Source organism: Hemitrygon akajei, chromosome 14 (genome assembly GCF_048418815.1).
Source record: "Hemitrygon akajei chromosome 14, sHemAka1.3, whole genome shotgun sequence".
NCBI classification, from domain to species: domain Eukaryota; kingdom Metazoa; phylum Chordata; class Chondrichthyes; order Myliobatiformes; family Dasyatidae; genus Hemitrygon; species Hemitrygon akajei.
In genome coordinates, this window is record NC_133137.1 from 94695708 (window position 1) to 94716528 (window position 20821).

Below are 20821 nucleotides of genomic sequence, written 5' to 3' on the forward strand. Positions count from 1 at the left end.
TCTCAAAAGTTAACTTTCAGGTGCAGAAAGCAATTAGGAAAGCAAAAGGCATGTTGTCTTTTAAGAATTTAAAGATATCTTCCTGGGATTAGTTACAACCCATGTGTAGCTACATCCTAGTGAATTGTTCTGGTCTCCTAAGCTAAGGAAGGATTTAGTGATATAAACAGAATACCTAGAAGCTAAGCAGACTAGGGGTATATACTTGAGCTTTGAGGAATGAGAGTTGTTCTCATTAAAAGATAGAAAATACAGGTCAGGTAGAGAGGTGTTCCTTCTCACTTGTTGGAATGTCTAGATTCAGTAGTCACAGAAGTTAAATCACTCAGGGTACAGATGAGACAAAATTTCAATAATCATTGAAATTTTCAATTTAGGTGACAGTGGAGGCCCAGACATTTAATATGTTCAAGGCAAATTAATAGATTTGTAGCTATTATGGAAAAGACGGATATGTGACTAATGCAGGAAAGTAGTGATGAAATAAGATTTTCCACGATCCAAGGGGTCAAATGATCTGCTCCTGCTTCTATTTCTTCTGTCCTCATGGAACAATAGGTGGAAATATGTGGTAAGTGTACTTAACAAGTCAGGAACAAAGTTATAAATTTACAGCAATGAGGCTGAATCACTTATTTTAACAGGTTTTAGTTCTTTGGTGGAATTTGATTTAGGTATTTTCAAATTTCTTCTAAATGTTGAATATGTACTTTAATGCAGTAGGAAATTCAGACCTCTCTACACAGTATACAAGCCCTCAGCGGTATGAAGAATTGACTATCTCATTAAATCTAAACTACATGATATAACAGAAACAGTCGTGTAAAGCCTGCCCAGAGAAATCATTACTATTGTGCTACAAGAAAAGAGGAAATTGAAAATGCTTATTTTTTAATACTGATTGCAAAGCAGGTTTATTATACCATTACAAAACGATAGTTTGCAATTCTCTGCCATCTAGAATATCCCAAGGCAGGAACATCATCGAGCAGATAATTGACAAGCCTGATATTAAGGCAGAAAGTTTGGACAGGGGTCAAATATGGAAAGAGAGGTGAAGAAGCCCAAAGGTAGGCATTGAAGTTCAGACCCTAAACAGTAAACTAAATGATGAAGGGGCCAAAATTGGAGAAGAGGTATGAACACACAGTACAGGCCATTCAGCCCACAATGTTGTGCCAACCTTTTAACCTACTCCAGGATCAATCTAACCCTTCCTTCCCACATAGCCCTTCATTTTTCTACCATCCATATACCTTACAGGGAAATCCACATGACAGTTACTCTGTGTATAAAAACCTAGCTGTGACATTCCCCCTATACTTCCCTCCAATCACCTTAAAATTATGCCAACTTATGTTAGCTATTTCTGCCCTGGGAAAAAGTCTCTGGCTATCCACTCGACCTATGCCACTTATCATTTTGCACAATTCTATCAAAGTCACCTCTCATCCTCCTTCAATTCAAAGAGAAAAGCTGTAGTTCACTCAACCTATAAGACATGCTGTCTAATCCATGCAGTATCCTAGTAAATCTCCTCTGCACCCTCTCTAAAGCATCCATAACTGTCCTACTGTGAGGTGACCCGAACTGAACACAATATTCCAAGTGTGATCTCCCCAGGATTTTAAAGAGCTGCAACATTACCTTGTGGCTAATGAAGGTTAAGACAACATAGGCCTTCTTAACCACCCTGAATGGCCTAATTCTGCACCTATGTCCCATGGTATTCTGAGAAGGATATATGACTCAACACTCTCAGGATGCTGGAAGAGCTCAACAGTTCAGCAGAGGAAAATGAATAGTAAATATTTCAGGTAGGTCTTCAGATAAATAAGGATATATGGCTGCAGAGATTAGCAAAATAGGAAAGGCTGCATCAATTAGATCGATTTTAAAAGTTTACCTTTTTGAAATTACGATGTTGCTTAACTAGGGTTATAGAAGGAATTGAAAGCAAGGAACCCATTTTTACAGTAATGCTGTTGATTACACAATAGTTAATGTTGATCAGGAATGAAGGCCAGCGAGATAAAATGTGAGTAAAGATTGCATAATTTATAAGGTAGACAATATAGGTAAGTCATAATATTCCTGCTACTTGATGGGGTAAAAGATCATCCTCGATCACTCGAGCTGAGCATGTAACATTGCTGCTGCATTCTGTTCTTCAGCAGTTAGATTCTGGTGAAATCAATAAAATGAAGTTCAAACATTGTTAAATTATTTGTTTAGTACAGTTAACAGAGGATACACCTCTACAGTTAACTGAGGATACATTTCTATCCCTGTTCTTTTCAAGATATTTGTATTGTCCAGTAGTTGGCACCATTTATGATCATTAATTCCACATCTGTGTAAGGGTTTTGTTTAACTTTGATAATTATTTTAAGTTAGATTTTAAAGTTTTTTTTCAAATTATTCAATTGAGTTTAGTCTATAGCTTCTAATGGTTTTTTGTTGGGACTTCCATCTGTAGGAACGATTTCACCCACTCATAGCCCAACATCAACTCATTGGCCACAGTCTCATCTCCAAACTCCACCTTCATCCCATTGTACAAAACCCATTCCACGTCTCCAACTGAAGACCCCAGCTTTTCATTCCAGTGAATCTAACCTAGGTCAGTAGAGAAGGCATTCCATAATCATTCCACCATTTATGTGATTTGTAATTATTTTAAAATATATTTTCTAATGTCATAATAAAATTGGACTCCCTTTATTGCTCCATAATGCTTGTACTAATAATTCATTTGAATGTAAACCATTGAATAACTTGGTTTAATTGCTGAATTGTAAATTGATTTTTTTCTAGATCTTTGTACTTAGTAAAAGTGCATGTAGTAAAATGTATAATATGAAATAAAGTGGGTTCATCGTACTTGCGATTTTCTTTTGTATTCTGGAATTTATATTACTACTTCCATTTTCAGTATGGCAGCTAGGTGTATGAATATTGTAAAGCAGATATTGTCCAGTGGTTTGTGCATTTCTGCTGGTAAATGTTTAAAGGAATACTCCACAGAAAGGCTCTATACAAGCCTTGTAAAGACACAGGAAAGATATGGGATGGAAAGGAGTTATTTGCCCTTCAAGCCTGCTCACTTCACCAAGTACAAGTTAAACATCATGCATTTCCCCTGGTTTTTGTCTTACCTCTTGAAGAGGTGTCTGAACACAAGTATAACTTCCAAGAAGAGAACTGTGAAACTTCTATCCGTCTTCTAAAGGTAATTGATCAAAACATTTAGATATTTGTCTAACATTGCAATCTCCATTATTCAGCCTGAGCCAGTTCTCGAAGAATGTTTGAATTGTGAGACTACGTACTAACCATGCCGTAGTCTAGCTGGTTGCTAGGAGACGATGCAAAAAGTCTAGCTGTGGTCACTGATGAGAAATCTAAAGGAATACATTATAAAGTTACTCTAAATTTAAAAAATCCTGAAATTGTATATTCTGATTGTAGAGTATTCCTTTAAAAGCTCTCGTCAAAATATTTAGTTGTTACAGCTCACAAATGTGCATGGATTTAAAAAGTTAGGGAAATATATTTGCTGGACAACTGCTTATTGTAGTTTGTCATGGTCTTATTTGTAAATAGATGTTAACGAAAATCACCAGCAACTTAAAAGTACAACTTTAATAAAATTATTTTGTTCCATTTCTCTAAAGAGTAGGAGGTATTAATTAAGTAAACCAATTTTTTATGCTTAACAAACAAACATTAGGTTTTTTTTCTTGTTGTTGAGGATAAAAGGTAGTAAATTGTGGTTCTATGCATTGATATACTCTGTACATTGAAGATAGGCGCCATGCCTCAGTTATTGCACAGCATTAGCTAATACATCATTTGGATTTAAGATAGTGGAACAAAAATGGCTGTTTTAATACTTACCAATTTTTACATTTGTTTTGCTCTTATGTTGCTTCCATGTGCCTTGTTGCTATACAATAATTAACTTTTGTATTATTTCCACAGAAGTTTCAGAAGCTGAAGTCCCAGACCAAATTTCTGAAAAAGAATGTCCTTCTCCAGTGAGTTCGCAAAAGCCTAATATAAGCCCTACAAAATTAAACAAGGTAAGTTCTTACTGATTATTTTATTATGTATTATGTGTTGTATGATGCATCGATATTTCTATAAAAACTTTAACTTATTAGACAGTACACCAATGAACAATTTGTTCTGTGTCCTGTGTTCAGTTTTATTGATTTTTAAAATCTTGTATTTTAACTCAACAGCCTTGTCCGTCACCGCCTCCAGTTTCCTCCCAATCCCAGATAAAGCTGCAGGCAAAGGCTTCCCAAGCTGAGAGTACAATTAATATAACTGAGACTTCAAATGTAAATCAACCTAAATCTGAGGCACAACAGAAGCTCCATTTTCAGTATGATTCCCAGCCAATAACAAAAAATAATTTTGCCAGCCAGTCTGGAAATCCACATCATTCACAACATCCATGTCCACTACAATCCCAGAATTCTGTAAAACCATCTAGTGTTCAGCCAACTCAGCTTCCATTGAAGACTCAGTGTCCTGTGCTTCCATCACATTCTGAGAAGACTATTAAATCTCCAGCCTCTCACACGTCTGGAATGTCCAGCTACCTTCCATCAAGTTCTCAACCCCAGCCTCATACGCTTCTGCATTCGCCAAAGTCTCAGTCGCAGCACCTGGGATCATCCTACAGGACAATTCATTCACAGTCACCTCAGGTGGGAACTGCACAAGTCACATCACACCGAGGATCCTTTTTAACCCCTGTCACTGTGGGGCAAGTGTACTATCAATCATCACAACCTGGGAATTTAGCACAAAAGCAGCAGACAAATGCAACATTTTATTCTTCATCTACAGCACCTTCAAGTCATCAGCCTGGTCTGAATCAGTTCAGCCAGCAACACTCAAGCAGCAGTGTGCCACCACCACCACCACCACCACCTCCTCCACCACCACCGCCACCACCACCACCCACCTATTATCAAAACCAGCAATCTTCTGGGAACTTTCAAACTTTCAGTCAGCCAAGAACAAATGTTCTCCAGCAAGGAGCATTTTCTCCTGCTCCAAGTTCTACCCAAAATTTGCCTGGATCCAGTTTACTTCCGTCTTCTCCTGTGACAATTTTACACCAAGGTCCTGCACAGTCTCCAGGTTCTGCTTTATTGCAATCTTCTGGGACACAATCAGCAGTAGCTGCTTCTGTACATCATGCGTCATCTACAGGACAATATCCTCCATCTGTGAGTTCTGGTCTGCATCACACTTCCTCAACATCGGCAACACAACCACCTTCTTCAGTGTCTCAGTCACCTGGATCAGGATCACATCTTCTGCCTCTTTCACATCCTCCACCTCAAGGACAGACCCAGCACCCACCACCGTTGCCACATGTAACCAGTACAGTCCATCCAGTACCACCAACCCAGGGGCAACTACTACATGCTCAAACTTCAGGACATCATCCACCACCACCACCACCACCACCTGGGCCAACACCCCATCACCCTCCACCTTCTGCAACTGGACTACAATGTTTACCAGCTTCTGGAACTGCAACACCACATCAACTTGCACTTAATTCCGCACCTCCTCCTCCTCCTCCACCGCCACCACCACCACCGCCACCACCCCCAGCTCCAGTTCATGGAACAGGACACCATGTTACCCCAGGACAAGCATCTCATCATTCAACTTCTCAAGGACCACATCATCATCCACCTGGGGCCCATCAAACTTTGGGTCACCATCCTACACATCATCTAGGATCTGCACTTCCACCTGCAGGGTCAGGATCTCACCATTCACTGCCAAGACAAGGCTCACACCACCAGTCACAAGGAGCAAATAATATTGCAGCACTTGCAAGCCCAGGATTCCATCCTCCATCCCCTAGTGTGGTGTCGCTTCCACATGCAGGTCAAGGACTTAAACAGATCCCTGCATTACCCCAACAAATTTCTGTGCCTAGGCCACAGTTACCACCATCTTTCCAGCAAAATAACTTTCACAGCTCAGGATGGCACTGAAATGGGGCTGTGTAACCCATTTTGAACATAATTCTGTAAAATAAGATGTAAATATTTTATGTAATGTATCTTTTGAAGATACTTCTTAAGACTTGTAAGTTAGAGATTGTAATAAACTTAAAACCAGTGCTCATCCTTGTTTGTCTTTCATAACTGTTCTTGATTCTTAAGAACATTTTACTCCTGTTGGAGTTGTACATATATGTTTGTGAAGCCAGTGGGACAAAAAAAGCATTTTAAATTTTATTTTGTAAGTAGACATTCCAGCCATCCTATCTGATATTGTAGTGCACAGGTTGGCTCAAAATTGTAATTTAGTATTTTATTGTTGCATTTAAAAATGCATTTATTGAATGTTTTGTATAAATTTTTTTATTCAAGTATGTTAAATATAACTGCACTTCGAAGGAGTGTTGGCACTCAAGCAATTTACTTATTTTTGTTCAATTTCTTTCTGTAGTAAAATTTTTTGTATACTATTAAAGTATAGCAGGACAATGCAATATTGGTTTTGAAACATTGCAGTGTGGTTCTTTTACTTTATTGGTTATTTGTAGGAAAGTAATTTAATGTATAGATTATTTCTAATTTCTGCAGATGTTATGTAAATAATTGTGTATTTACTTTTTCCTTTGTAAAAAAAAAACACTCGCCAATGCTTCTGTCCCATTTTTGAATACTGTTGTACATTTGAGTCCCTTTGCAAAAATGTGTATGTTCTTTGTGAGCTTAGTATAAGAATTTTAATTTTTTTAAGATACTGTCACATTGCAGCACTGGGCATTTTAATCCATGTTAATAAATCACAGTAAATTGCATTTTTTTACAAATGACAAATGTGGACTTAGGATTTTGTGTTATATACATTTTAAACCTACATTGTTAAAAGTTTTGTATTAATATGCATACTTAATATTACAGGATAGCAGAAAACACTGGATTAATATTTATTCTTACTTTTGTTTAACTATTTCATTGTTAATTCTTGATCTTGCCACTGCTTAGTTAACCCAAATGAATAGGGGAAGAGATGGCAAATCAAAACTCCAATAAAGGTAATGTGCTGTCAGCAAAAATGGTAAATAACATAGGTTTGTATACACAAGATAAAAGGTTTAAAAAATGATCATTTTATAACTGCCTGCATAAATGAATCTATATATATGTGAGTGCACTTACTTATTTACATATTTATTTCACAGCAATTCTGCCACTGTGAGCTTCAGTAAATGCAGAACATTTGCTGCTTGTTATCAGCAGGTTAAATAGATTTCAAATATCCCATTGTGAATTGAGGTAATATATAAAAGGTAAAAAGAAGATGGTAATTTTGAAGTATGTTCAAGGTAACTTGGTGTAATTGCAGCATTACCAGAATGTAACTGATCAGAGCACTCTTGTATTGAACCAGCATGGGATTGTTGGGTTCTCCCCCATGCTAAAATATTTTAGATTCCCCAAAGGATTAAAAATATGCAAGCTATTCTAAATTAGATATAGCTGTAAGCTGAACTGCAGAATCGTTAAAGAAATCTATCATCCATGAATATAAGAATTAACAAGTTATTCAAATTAATATGTAGAATGTGGTTCATTAACTGAGGAGTGAGTCAAATGAGCATTGCTTGGCAGCTACAGCCATTTGCTTATTACTGCTAGGGCATGTGGGTATGTGTGTGGGGGAGAGAGTACAAGTTCAAAATGCTGTGAAATGTCCATGGTCTTGAATAGCTACCAAAGGTCAAAAAAAGATTTTAAAACGTGGGGATGATGCAAGATGCTTAAAGAATGCAAGTCCAGATTATTTTAGTTTGATTTTCTTTGGCCAAAAAAACCATTTGGATAACATATCCAATGTATTTTCCAGAGTATGAATTGAATATTGGCACTTAATCTCAAGGATATAATATCTTGAGAAATACTCAAGATCATTTTGCAACTGTGTGAAAGGTATTCACTACCAGTGTAGATTCAGTTGAGGTCAGCGTTAATTTCCACAGGATACTTTCCGGGTAAAAATGGATGATTTTTGGGTTTTAAAAAGAAAATAACGCCTTAATTTTGAACTTGCTCTTCAAACTAAAAAATCCATTCAATTCTCAAGTAGTTATTCTTTACTTCAGAAACTTTTATTAATTCTGTATAATTATCTTGTCTTTGAGCTGCTGGGATATTGTATTTTCTACACTAACTTTAAGCTGTGAATTTTAGGTACCATTACTAAGGCACTTACAGTTTCATGTTCTATGATTAAGCTGGTGCAATATAAATTCATTAATTATGTTTTATTACTAAACTTGTCTCACCATTTCGGGGTGGGGGGGGAGAGAAGTCCTGATTCAGGTGAAATGTTGATGGAAAAGAAATCTCAAAAAAAAAGTTCTATGGCAGTATTTACAAAAGGCAGCCATGCAGTAGTGTGATTGATCATCATCTTTTTATCTCAATCTGTATGGATTCTATTTTTTGTCTTCATTAAGTTTGAATATTTTCTATTGCCATAGTTCTCTCTAATAAGTACTCTGCCACCCCCTCCCCATTATACCCCTCTCATTTTATTCTCAATCTTGATTTTTGGTAGCAACATCGTACTAAGTTTTAATATGTCTAACTTTCCTACAACAGATTGCCTTCTGCTACTACTTTAATACTACTCTGTGCGATGAGATAAATGTCTATATAGTATTCTTAATAGGATTTCCTCCCACTTTATGGTTAACAATCTTTTTAATCTGATGTGAAAAGCAAACTACAGATGCTGGAAGGAAAACAAGTTAAGCAAAATCTGTGGAAACAAATAGTGTAAGATGATGTTTGAGGTGAAGACGCTGTACTGGAACTGATGAAAGATTGGTAGTATAGAGGGAAGGGTAGGGGAATAAAGGCTGGTAGGTGATAGGTAGAACGAGGGGGATGGAGAACCACTATACTGTGACTACAAATATACTTTTATTATTTCTGACACTTCCTGTTCTGGATCACTGTGAGCATCCTGGTGTTGTATGTGATACTGCCATCTTCCTTGACTCCCTTTATCTACTTAGATTATACTAGCAACCACCTTGCCTCAGTCGAGGATGCAATTTATTTTTCTCAATTCCTCTACTAGTTAATGGAATTTACACTGATTTCTTTCATATCCCAGAAGTTTGGTCTCACTCTCCCTCAAAATAATGTTTTGTTTCTTCTCCACCTCAGCAGCCTGTGCAATCAACATGCAATCCTTTGCTGTTTCCACCAGCTCCCAAGTAATCCTGCCTTCACATTCTCTTCACCCCCCACCTCAGATTTTTTCAAGGATCATCTCTATAATTCCCTGGTCCACCATTATAGCCACTCACCTTACCTTTTCCCTTGCATTTCAAGGAGATGTAACACTTGCTTCTTCATCCCTCTTCCTCCCCCCTCCCCGAGCACCATTCAGGGACCAAATCACCACCTCCAATTGAGGAAAATGTTTATCTGCACCTCTTCCCACCTAGCCTCCGCTGCATTAATATACCAAACAGATATATGAACATTCTGTGGACTACACAAGTTCTGTCTGTAATGGAAACCTCAAATTTCTGGTTGCATATCATTTTATCTCTTCACTTCAGCCTTTTTCATTGCTATGGAGGCCAAATGCAAGTTGGAAGGACATCTCCTTGATGCCTTACAATTCAATGGCATGAACAATGGTATCTTGAGTTGTAAGATACATAAGGAGACACTGTTGGAAATGGAAAAATTCATACCCTTGATGTTTCCTCACCACACACACATTAATCTAATTCCTCCAATCACCTTCCAGTTTCTGTCCCAGCCAGCTGCTTTCCTTTGCCCATCATCCCTTTCAATTTGATTCCACCCAATCTATCCCCAGGCCCCTCACTCTCATACTGCTTTGCAAAATATCCCTATGTGCTTCATATAAGTTTCATTTAAAAAAGAACACTGAAAACAGATAATCAGATACAAAACAATGCTTGATCAAAGAAGGTAATTTTAAGAGATATTTTGAAGAGTGATTATATGTGGGAATACTGAAGACCCCAGAAATAGAAGATCCTAGTTCAGCCAGGATTACAAAGGAGTTTCTTGAAAGAGGAGGAGCATAGCAGTGAAGCACCATAAAAATGTGCCAATTTTAAAATTGCTATCTTGTAGCTCTTGATTAAGCAATTAAGGGTAATAGTGATAGGACTTGTGAGAATAGACACAAGCAGCATAAAGTTAGAGATGAGGCATCTACCAGCATGTTAATGTGATAGCTACCTAAAATCCACAGAATCTCCTGTTATAAAAGGCTGTTCCAAAAAACAGAATTTGCTCAATTTCTTTCAGCCTTACCAAGCGAAGGCCAAGTTATGTGTACTATACAAAGGGATTCTGATAATGCCATTCCTTGGTTAAATGAATTTATTGTAATGAAATAAAGTTAGGTATAATAATCCTTAAATTGAGCAAAACCCACTAACAGTCTGATCTATAGAGGGAAGAAGGAAGCGCTGTCACATACAGTACATGAAATAACTATCTCATTCTTTTCAGCTCTGTTTCTCTGCAGTTGTTGGTTAACTTGGTGTTTCAAAGACTGCCATTTAAAAGATTTTTAGCAACTGCAGTTTTTTGATTGGAATTGGGTGAAGATATTATAAAGGATTTGTGGCAAATTGCAGACAAGTCAAGTTTATTGTCATTTAATTATTTACATGTATACCGTCAAATGAAATGTTTCTCCAAACCAGGTTGTAAAACACAATAGTACATGTAACATACATATAAACACAATAACTTGGAAAGTAAGGAAAAAATCTGCAGATGAATTATGCATTTTTAAAAAACTAAGTAAAGTGCATAAGGTTTGTCAGGTGATACTTCAAATGTGAGGTGGCAGGGAGTTCAGAAGCCCAAATGGCCTTAGGGAAGAAACTTTCCCATCCTGACTGTTCTTGTTTTTATGCACTGGAGTTTGCTCCCTGATGATAGAAAGTCAAAGAAAATGTTGGATGGGCAGGATCCTTGATAATAGAGCCCTGTGTACGCAGCACTCTTGATAAATGTTCCTAATAGATGGTGGGTAGGCTCCTATGATCCTTTCAGTTCGTCTAGTCTTATGCTCGGCTGGTCCCATGCCAGATAGGAGCACTGCTGTGTCTTCTTGTTCAGGGATGTGATACTGAGGGACCAGATGAACCTGACTGTCTCTACAGAGAAGCTATGTATTTGCAGAGGAGGTTTATTCATCTGCCCCTTCCTGGAGTCCACAATGATTTCCTTAGTCTTCTCCACATTCAGACTTCTTGTTCTCCTCACACCAGTATACCAGACACTCCACTTCCTCCGTGTACTCCAACTCAACATCGTTGTTGATGGAGACCAACCACTACTGGTTCATCCGCAAGTTTGATGGCACAGTTTGAGCTGAATCACAGGCATCAGCAGCAGGCTGAGCACACAACTCTGGGGAGCACCAGTGCTCAAAGGAACGGGACTAGAAATGTTGCTACCACACAGGTAGTGAGAATAACAGCATTAGACGATCACAAAAGCTACAAATTCTGGTTCAACTTAAGGCAGTAACCAAGAAAGTAAGAATAATACTTAATTTGGGGGAAATATAGCTCATTGAATAGTAGCACAAGCCCTGCACAGTGGTATCAGAATTTAAGTGGAACTAACTCCATGTTTAGGCATAATAGGCAGAATGAAGCTAAGAAAGAAACAGCAAAGATGAAATACTAGAGGTGAGGAGGCTGGGAGGAAACCATTTCTAGAGACACTGGTTACAATTAGATATACAGAAGTGAAATGAATTGGGGCAATTTCTCAAAGTGGAGGAAAATGCTGTTTATAATCATCAAATGACTAGAATTTATTTAAATCTTACATCCATCCCGCACATTGAGGGAGTAAAAATCTTTGTGTTATGACACCATTGAAATGTACAGACATGTGAATTTAAAAGTCTAATGGGTTGCAGAAAGAAGCTGATCTGTAGCCTGTTGGTCTGGGCTTTAATACTGCAGTACCGTTTGCCAGATGAAACTGTTTATGGTCAGGGTAACTGGTGTCCCCAGTGATCTTCCAGACCTTGTTTCTTCAGCTGCTGCTATAAATGCTCTCAGTAGAGGGAAGTTCAATTCCATAGCTGTGCTGGGTTGTCCGTACCACTCTCTATAGTGCCCAGTGATCAAGGATAGTGCAGTTCCCATACCAGGCGGTGATTCAGCCAGTCAGTATGCTGTCAATGGTGCCCCTTTTAAAGATCTTAATGATTTGGGGGCACATACCCAACTTCTTCAGTCACCTGAGGTGGAAGAGACACTGGTATGTTTTTTTGGCCACAAAGTCAGTGTGTACAGACCAGGTAGGATTGGTGATATGTTTTCCGAGGAACTTGAAGCTACTCACTCTCAGCTGCAGGCCCAGTGATGTTGATCAGGGCAAGCCTGTCTCCGTTCCTCCTCTAATCCACCATCAGCTCTTTTGTTTTTTGGACATTGAGGGAGAGGGTATCTTGGCACCATTGTGTCAGGATGTTAACCTCTCCTTTGTAGGCTGACTAAGACCAACAAAGCATAACTAGTTAGGATACTGATGTTGTAAGAAGACAAAAACAATTTCACAAGTTTCAACAAGGAAGCAAAAACCATAAGGTACATACACTCACAAAAACCTGCACTGCAACCTGAAATGACACACTGAAAGTAACCAGCAAACGAACAATAGGTAATCCCAAATTTACATTATCCTGAAGGCACAATGTATATATACTTACCTAACCTCCATGCCCTAAACTTTGGAAATTAATCACCTGAACAAAGTAAGTTAACTAATTAAATAGGGAATATGAATGAACTTTGCAAGACATGGAATACTTGAAGAAATACCAGCTTGCTTTTTCAAGAGGATGTCTATCATAATGGGTGAGTCAAACAATGACTGCCTTCTTAACCAGAAGCAAAGAACAAGTGATGAGCATCCCAGCAAGACCATATTACAAGCTAAGGTGAGCTACCAAAAAGCCTATGTTGATGACAAGGATAAAAATGAAAAAAATGGGGCTGTAATTAGAAAAGGGAATGAAATGTTACGAAACAACTGAACTTTTCTGAATATTTTCCCACTGTTGGGTGATGTACTGGGAACAGACCAAATGAAGGCATTATTAGTTTAAATGTCAACAAGACTCTAGCCATTTTGAATTTAAATATTATTCCAGAATCATACATATAGCATTCTATGTGCAGCTAAATAATTTATTGTAAATTATCTTGCCATTGCCATTCCAATAAGCAACACAACTTGTGGAAACAAAACAGTTTAATTAGACAGTCACAAGCACCTCAAAACATTTGCTATTGTTACAATACCAGAATTATTTATCCACAATCTAGTTATTGCAAAGGCAGATGGATAAACCAGCAACTGGTAGATTTAGAAATAGTGGCACCATAATTAAAGTGGACAATCAGAATGAAACTAGTCAGTCTACTTTCACATCATTGACTGTTTAGAGGTTAGTGCACACTTGAAGACCCAACAAGTAGAAAATCTTACTACTGATGAGATAGAACATGCCTGAATTGCAATTTGACCACAACATTTGCTATCTAATAAAATTTTAATTACACACAGCAACTCAAATACTTAAACTAACATTTCAAGAATTCAATGCTTCCATGAATGATTAAAAAAAAATCTCTATTTACATTGTTAATCCCTGAAAAAACTACAAAGACCAGTGCAATTTGTTGTGCCACTGTCTGATGCTGAGAAAGCAAAGCTGTAAACAGACCAAGGTCAACTTTCCTTTTATGCAAATCTGTAGGGTTTGCTATATAGCAAGTTATTTTAAACCAAGTTTTAACATGTTCACTTTTATTTTAATATCAATTAGTATAATTTCTGTACTAACAGCAAAACATTTTAACATATAATCTTTTGTGACAAAATATTAAATCTGCACATAGAAAAATCATGTTTTCATTTTTGTTCCTTTTGCAGCTTAAGTACAGATCACAAATCTTTTCCTTGGCTATATACCCCACAATGCTGAAGCACAGTAAGAAATTAAAAAGGTAAAACTGTGGAGGATAATTTTTTGGGAATTCATAAATAATGATAGACAATTGGGACGATTGCAATGATTACAAAATGGGCAATGCAACCAAGCAATTTGCCTCCTTAGAGGACTGAAATAGGACTAATGTATTTCTGAAAGTCTGGTTAGTTTGCAAAATTACTTACAAGGCATTAGTAAACACACAGTACCCAGCAACACAATATTTAACTCTGAGCCAACATAAAAATTATACAGCCTCATTTGTAAGTAAATAAGCTCCAAAACATGCATTCTCTCAGCACAAGTCATTCATGAAAATATTATAGGTTAAGTCCCATTTCTGTATTATATGGAAAGATATTTTACAAGAAAATCTACAGATTTTACAAGAATAATGCTTCTTTTCCATTGGATACAATTGTACAGCTCTTTGCAATATCTCAGCTACTTCCTTACCTTATATAGTAGCATCTCCCCTCTACCTTATCATTCAATATTAATACTCATCAGCTAAAACAATTTTCATAAATAAGTACAAAAAATATCCAAATGCATGAAAAAAAATCTTATTACTTTCAAGTTAGGAAATTCAACATGAGATGGTCAGGCGACACAAGAAACAAAGCATCAAGACATGTTAAGTGTTTTCAGCAGAGTCAGCTACCTTTCGCTAAAGACAAAACTACCCTTCCCAAAAACACAATGCACAAAAGCAAAAGTTCAAACATTAACTGTACTTGAGTGAAAAATGGCCTGATCTTGGAGGCTTGGAATTACACCCCTGATGCTTCAGAGTTTGCCACTTTGCTGGGTCCATGATAAACATCGTCAGCTCTCTGAAGAAAGTTGTAAATGCTGCTAAGAGCCAAGCCAGGGGTGTCTGAGGCATTCTGCTGCAGAAGCTCGTTTCTCAGGAACCATTTCTAACATGGGCAGCAAGAAGTCAGTGAACTGCACAGCTTCTTCATGAGGCCATCCATATTTCTCAATAAGTACATCAAATAGGCTCCAGGGTTTTAGTTTTGTAATGTGCCGTAATTCACCTGTGTATAAAATAATAAATGTTAAGTAAAAATAACAAGAGCTAATTAAAAATCTTCTGAAAAAAAATCCTGAAATAACTTTTTCTTACAACATGCAAGTAGTTTCTATAACCTGATGCCTATAGCATAATTAATATATAGGTGGAATTTCACATCACAAATCATTTGGCTTTTAACTAAGAAATACATATTAAATTCTTTATGGGTGCTTAACTTTGGCTTTGAAATAAAATGAATGAGCACATTATCAGCCTATGTCTTCAGCTGGTTTTCCCTAAGATAAATTAAATTTTGACAATACTATATTGCAAATTAAGCATTAAAACCCACAGGATATTGAGGATTTTAAACACTCCATCCTTGCATCCTTCTTACTACTTATTTGAATTAGCATTAGGGATCACGTCACTGCTCAGTACATTTAAAATGCTTGAGCATAGACTAGTTACTCATTGATGTACAATGCAGTGATTTAAAACCAAATCTTGGAGAACCTGCTGAAATCAATTTTTAAAGCCACTTACAGAATCACATTTTTTTCTGAAAACCAATTCATCACCTTTGTTCCAATGCAAGAGTCAGTCACACAGCACAGAAATAGGTCCTTTTGACATCATGTAAATACTACCCAACAGGTACCATTCTACATTAATGCAGTTTACCAGTATTAGATCTGTAACTTTCTATGCCTTGACAATTCAAGTCTGTGTGAAGATACTTTTTAAATGTTGAGAGTATCTGCTTCCTCTATCTTGTCAGAAAATGCATTCAGATTGCAATGACCTTCTGTATATTTGGGGGGGGGGGGGAGAACCCCAATTCCTTCTTATCATCTTATTCATTATGTTAAACCCATGCCATCAGTCATAAGTGTAAAGTGCAGGGGGTTTAGCACACAACCTTGTGGTGCACCTACACTGATGGAGATCATGGAAGAGATGATGTTGCCAATATGAACTGACTGGTCTGCAAGTGAGAAAATTGAGGATCCAATTGCACAAGGAGTTATGAGGTCCAGGTCTTGAAGTTTACTGATTAGTTTTGATGGGATGACAGTACTGAATGCTGAGCTGTAGTTGCCTAAGTGCATCCTGATGTGTACATCTTTGCTGTCCAAATGTTCCAGGGTTGAATGAAGAGGTAGTGAGATGTTACCTACTGTTGACTTGTGATGGTTGGCAAATTGGAGCAGATCCAAGTCACTTCTCAGGCAGGACATGAGATATTTCATAACCTACTGCTCAAAACACTTCATCACTGTGGATGTAAGTACAACTGAAAATGATAATCATTGATGCAGGTTACCATGTTCTTCTTAGGCAGTGGCGTAAGTGAAGTAAATTGAATTAGGTCGGTATCTCAAACTGCCAAAGTGAGACATTAAAGATATCAATGAACACTCCAGCCAGTTAGCAAGCAGCACAGATTTTAAGTACTTGGCCAGGTACCTCCTCCGATCAGATGCTTTTTATAAGTTTACCCTCCTGAAAATCTGGATTTGTTTTCCTCCTGGAGCAAAACAAATCCAGCCTATCCAGTGTCTCCTCATTATTGAAAATTTTCATACCAGACAATATATAAATCTCCTCAGCATCCCTTCCATCAGACCCACTACTATCATGTTGTTCCCATTGTGTCTGACCAGAGCTCCACACAATGCTCTAGCTGTGGCCTAACCAATGTTTATTAAACACCATGTTAACCTCCATGCTCTTTATATTCTCTTGTTCAACTAATGAAGCTCAGTATTCCCTATGCTTTCTATATTATCTTTTTACTTGTACTGCTATTTTTAAGGATCTGTAGATTCGTTGTGCACTATAATCCTGTTTCTCAACACTCCCCAAGACCTTACCTTTATGGCATATGATATGGACATATTAACCCTCCAAAATTGCCTTGGCCTTTCACTTATTGAAATCTGAAAGACTGTTCATTTAAATATCAACTGTCAATATAATAATTTCAAACCCAATTCAATTTACTTAAAATAAAACTGAGTAAATCACAGTACCACTGAAGTTTCCATGGAAATATATGCAAAAAGCTATGGTACCCTTAATAGAAAACCTAGTCCCTCTACAGCAAGTGTTCCCAGCCCTTTTTATACAATGCACCCCAGGTTGGGAACCCCTGCTCTACAGCAATGCTCAACTGGAGTAATCAAAGGGACTCGAGTAACATGTCATTTAAAATATAAAACATACAATTCAATTGGATTGTCTGTTGCTCTGGACTCCAGATTCAGCAATGCTTTCTTTCTCCATTTACTATCAGTCAGTTTTCATGGTGCATCCTTTCCCCTTATCTCAGTACATTTAGTTACATCTTATAAACTCCATATCTAAAACATTTATTAAGTCTTAATTTCATAAAGCATCAATTGCATTTACCAAAGGCAAAAGTCTTGTTCGAGATATCAATTGGTTCACCACAAAAAAAACCTACAGACTCACTAATTTTACCCTCAACAGTCAAAGCTTATTTAGAAAAGTCTAGTTATATAAACAGCCCAGATGAACACAAACTGAATCTGTTCAGCCTCCCCTTACTGCACTCACATCTACACTAAACTGCTCTACTAGAGGCTTTCTATTCATCCCTGGGAATTTTCAAGTCAAATCCCACTCCTTAAAGGAAGCAGCCTGTGACATCATCAAGGTATGTGTCTAGAGATCATAATGAAAGCTGTAGCGAACCACCTCTTGGGTTGTTAAATTTATTCATACCAAGTTTCCCCAAGAGTCTCTGTACCAAATAGTTCTTTAAAGTCTACATTAACTTTACTTACAAAGTTGGCCAACCAGTTGTCACCTCCCAACAATTTCAGCGGATTATTGATGTTTAGTATAAAATAATTTTATTGTACAACCTCATAACCACCTCTTAACACTCTCAAAAGATTACATAGAATATTTTTGGGCTGATAAAAATCTAGATAATTTGTACTATGTTTAAAAAAGATGTCCATCAGGCAACTAAGCATAACACAAGAAAGGAGGTTATTTCATTTGAGCCCCTCTTCATAGGAATGGAAAGTTTTCCCTCTCCTACCCTCTGTAGAAGAATCCAAGTTAACAATAAATTGATCCAATCTTAAACCAGATTACTCAAATCTATTATTTCCCTTTTGATCTGTAAAGGCAGATCAAGTTAAAAGTCTAAGAACATGGTATTTTCTATAATTTAGAGATGGAATGTTGTGCCACATATAACAAGACATTATGGAAGTTATGACATGGAAATCTTCAGATCTGTTGCTCAGAATCATTCAATTTATGTGCAATTCAGCAAAGTAAATGCCTCAAGTAATCTGGATCTTTAAAGAAATGTTCCCTAATCTGTCTGCCAGTAGGTTAGTTGGTTACTAGTAGGTTACTATTTTTGGAGAATTTATATTGAAATTAAAATAGCTTTGCAAAAAATATATTTTTAATTTCAGTCAGGTATTTTTAAACCTCAGATTAACTTAATCAATTCATCGTCACGCCTTCTTTCCTGGTTATTGTACAAAGCAATTCCCTGCAGCAGCAATATTTGGGTCTTTAAACGTTTAGATCATTTGCCAATTAATTTTAAATGGTTATCGTGTATGAACATGGGAGTTCACCAGTCAGCATCTTAGGTCTGTACTGCTATTCAATATAATCATGGTTAATCTGTCCCAGTCCTCATCTCCTCTTCTGTGGCACTTCGTCATTGCTATCAATTTCCCAATCTTTCAAAAATCTACCAAACTACTTCTTTCAATATTCCAATGATACAGCCTCCACAATGTCCAGCTACTACAAATTTCCAGTCATTTGTATTTTAAATGACCCTTGAATCTTGCCCTCTTGTTCAAGATTTGCCCACCAGCTGAAACATCTTTGCATGCACCCTAAAGATTTTATATGTTTTACTAAAATAACCCTCCATCCTTCTAAACTGCCAAGAAAATAGATCAAATTTCTTTGGCTACTTGTAATAGGATAACCCTTTCATCCCAGTTTTTAGTCTATTGAATACTGGTTTCAATGCCAATGGACCCCTTCTTAAATAAGGGGACCCAAACATTGCCTCACTAATAATCTCTGATTGTAAGATGACTTCCCCATTTCTTAATTCCAACTCTTGCAATTAAAGTCAATATGCCACTTGCCTTCCTCACCACTTGCTTAAGTGACCTGCAAGCTTGGACAATAAGACATCAGAGCAGAATAAAGCCATTTGGCCCACTAAGTCTGCTCTGCTATTCAATTATGGCTGTTTTATGGGGAGAAGACAGGAGATTGAGGTTGAGAGGAAAATTGGATCAACCATGATGAAGCAGATAGGCCAAATGGTCTAATTCTGCTCCTATGTGTTATGGTCTTATTTATTTCCATCTCAACTCCATTCTCCCGCCTTCTCCCCGTAACCTTTGACACCCATACTAAAAGCTATCAACCTCTGCTTTAAGTATACCCAGTGACAAGGCCTCCACAATTGTCTGTGGTAATGAATACCCCACCTTGCACCAATGACCTGTTCTCTTATCTGCAAACTTTCTCTTATCTCTGCCTGCACCAATGTTTCTCTTCTTCCACCAATGATGCTCCCCTCACCTGCACCTCCTCCATTTCTCAGACATCTGTGCTCTCCCCATCTTAAAAGGGATAGGGTCCTCTCCTATCAACTCATGAGCCCTGCATCCAGAATCAGAATCAGGTTTATTATCACTAGCATATGAAGTGAAATTTGTTAACTTAGCAGCAGCAGTTCAATGCAATACATAATCTAGCAGAGAAAAAAAACTGAATAATTAAAAAAACATGCAATAACAGAAATACCGTATCTTAAAAAAAGTGAGGTAGTGTCCATAGATTCAATGTCCATTTAGGAATCGGATGGCGGAGGGGAAGAAGCTGTTCCTGAATCGTTGAGTGTGTTCCTTCAGGCTTCTGTACCTCCTACCCGATGGTAACAGTGAGAAAAGGGTATGCCCTTGGTGCTGGAGATCCTTAATAATGGACGCTGTATTTCTGGGACACCGCTACCTAAAGATGTCCTGGGTACTTTGTAGGCTAGTACCTGAGATGGAGCTGACTAGATTTACAACCTTCTGCAGATTCTTTCGGTCCTGTGCAGTAGCCCCTCCATACCAGACAGTGATGCAGCCTGTCAGAATGCTCTCGATGGTGCAACTATATAAGTTTTTGAGTGTATTGGTTGACATGCTAAAATCTCTTCAGCTCCTAATTAAGTATAGAAACTGTCTTAACTGCATCAATATGTTGGCACCAGGTTAGATACTCAGATCTTAGAAAAATAGAGGCCTATGGGTAACCCTTGGTTATTTCTAAGGTAAGGACATGTTTGGCACAGCATTGTGGGCCGAAGGGCCTGTATTATGCTGTAGGTTTTCTATGTTTCTATGTTTCCTATCTTGACACCTGGGAACTTGAAGCTGCTCACTCTCTCCACTTCTGATCCCTCTATGAGGATTGGTATGTGTTCCTTTGCCTTACCATTCCTGAAGTCCACAATCAACTCTTTCATCTTACTGACGTTGAGTGCCAGGTTGTTGCTATGACACCACTCCACTAGTTGGCATATCTTACTCCTATACACCCTCTCGTCACCACCTGAGATTCTACCAACAATGGTTGTATCAGCAACAAGTTTATAGATGGTATTTGAGCTATGCCTAGACACAGTGTATATACAGAGTA

The 20821-nt window shown here is 37.6% G+C and overlaps 2 protein-coding genes across 21 annotated transcripts in view; one reads left to right on the forward strand and one right to left on the reverse strand.

The window, feature by feature from the left end:
- Positions 1 to 6872, forward strand: part of kmt2e (lysine (K)-specific methyltransferase 2E) — a 123122-nt gene extending 116250 nt beyond the window's left edge. For 5 of the 10 annotated variants that reach the window (XM_073066651.1, XM_073066655.1, XM_073066658.1 and 2 more), the window contains 3 exons: positions 2480 to 2623; positions 3985 to 4085; positions 4248 to 6872. In XM_073066651.1, coding sequence (XP_072922752.1) covers positions 2480 to 2623; positions 3985 to 4085; positions 4248 to 6035 — 2033 coding nt within the window. In that variant the 3' untranslated portion in view covers positions 6036 to 6872. Of the gene's footprint in view, positions 1 to 2479; positions 2624 to 3167; positions 3233 to 3984; positions 4086 to 4247 lie in introns of all 10 variants that reach the window. The other 5 variants (XM_073066660.1, XM_073066661.1, XM_073066654.1 and 2 more) reach the window with 5 other exon arrangements.
- Positions 6873 to 13325: 6453 nt separating this feature from the next.
- Positions 13326 to 20821, reverse strand: part of LOC140738806 (SRSF protein kinase 2-like) — a 201307-nt gene continuing 193811 nt past the window's right edge. For all 11 annotated transcript variants that reach the window (XM_073066665.1, XM_073066663.1, XM_073066664.1 and 8 more), the window contains one exon: positions 13326 to 15128. In XM_073066665.1, coding sequence (XP_072922766.1) covers positions 14944 to 15128 — 185 coding nt within the window. In that variant the 3' untranslated portion in view covers positions 13326 to 14943. The remainder of the gene's footprint in view (positions 15129 to 20821) is intronic.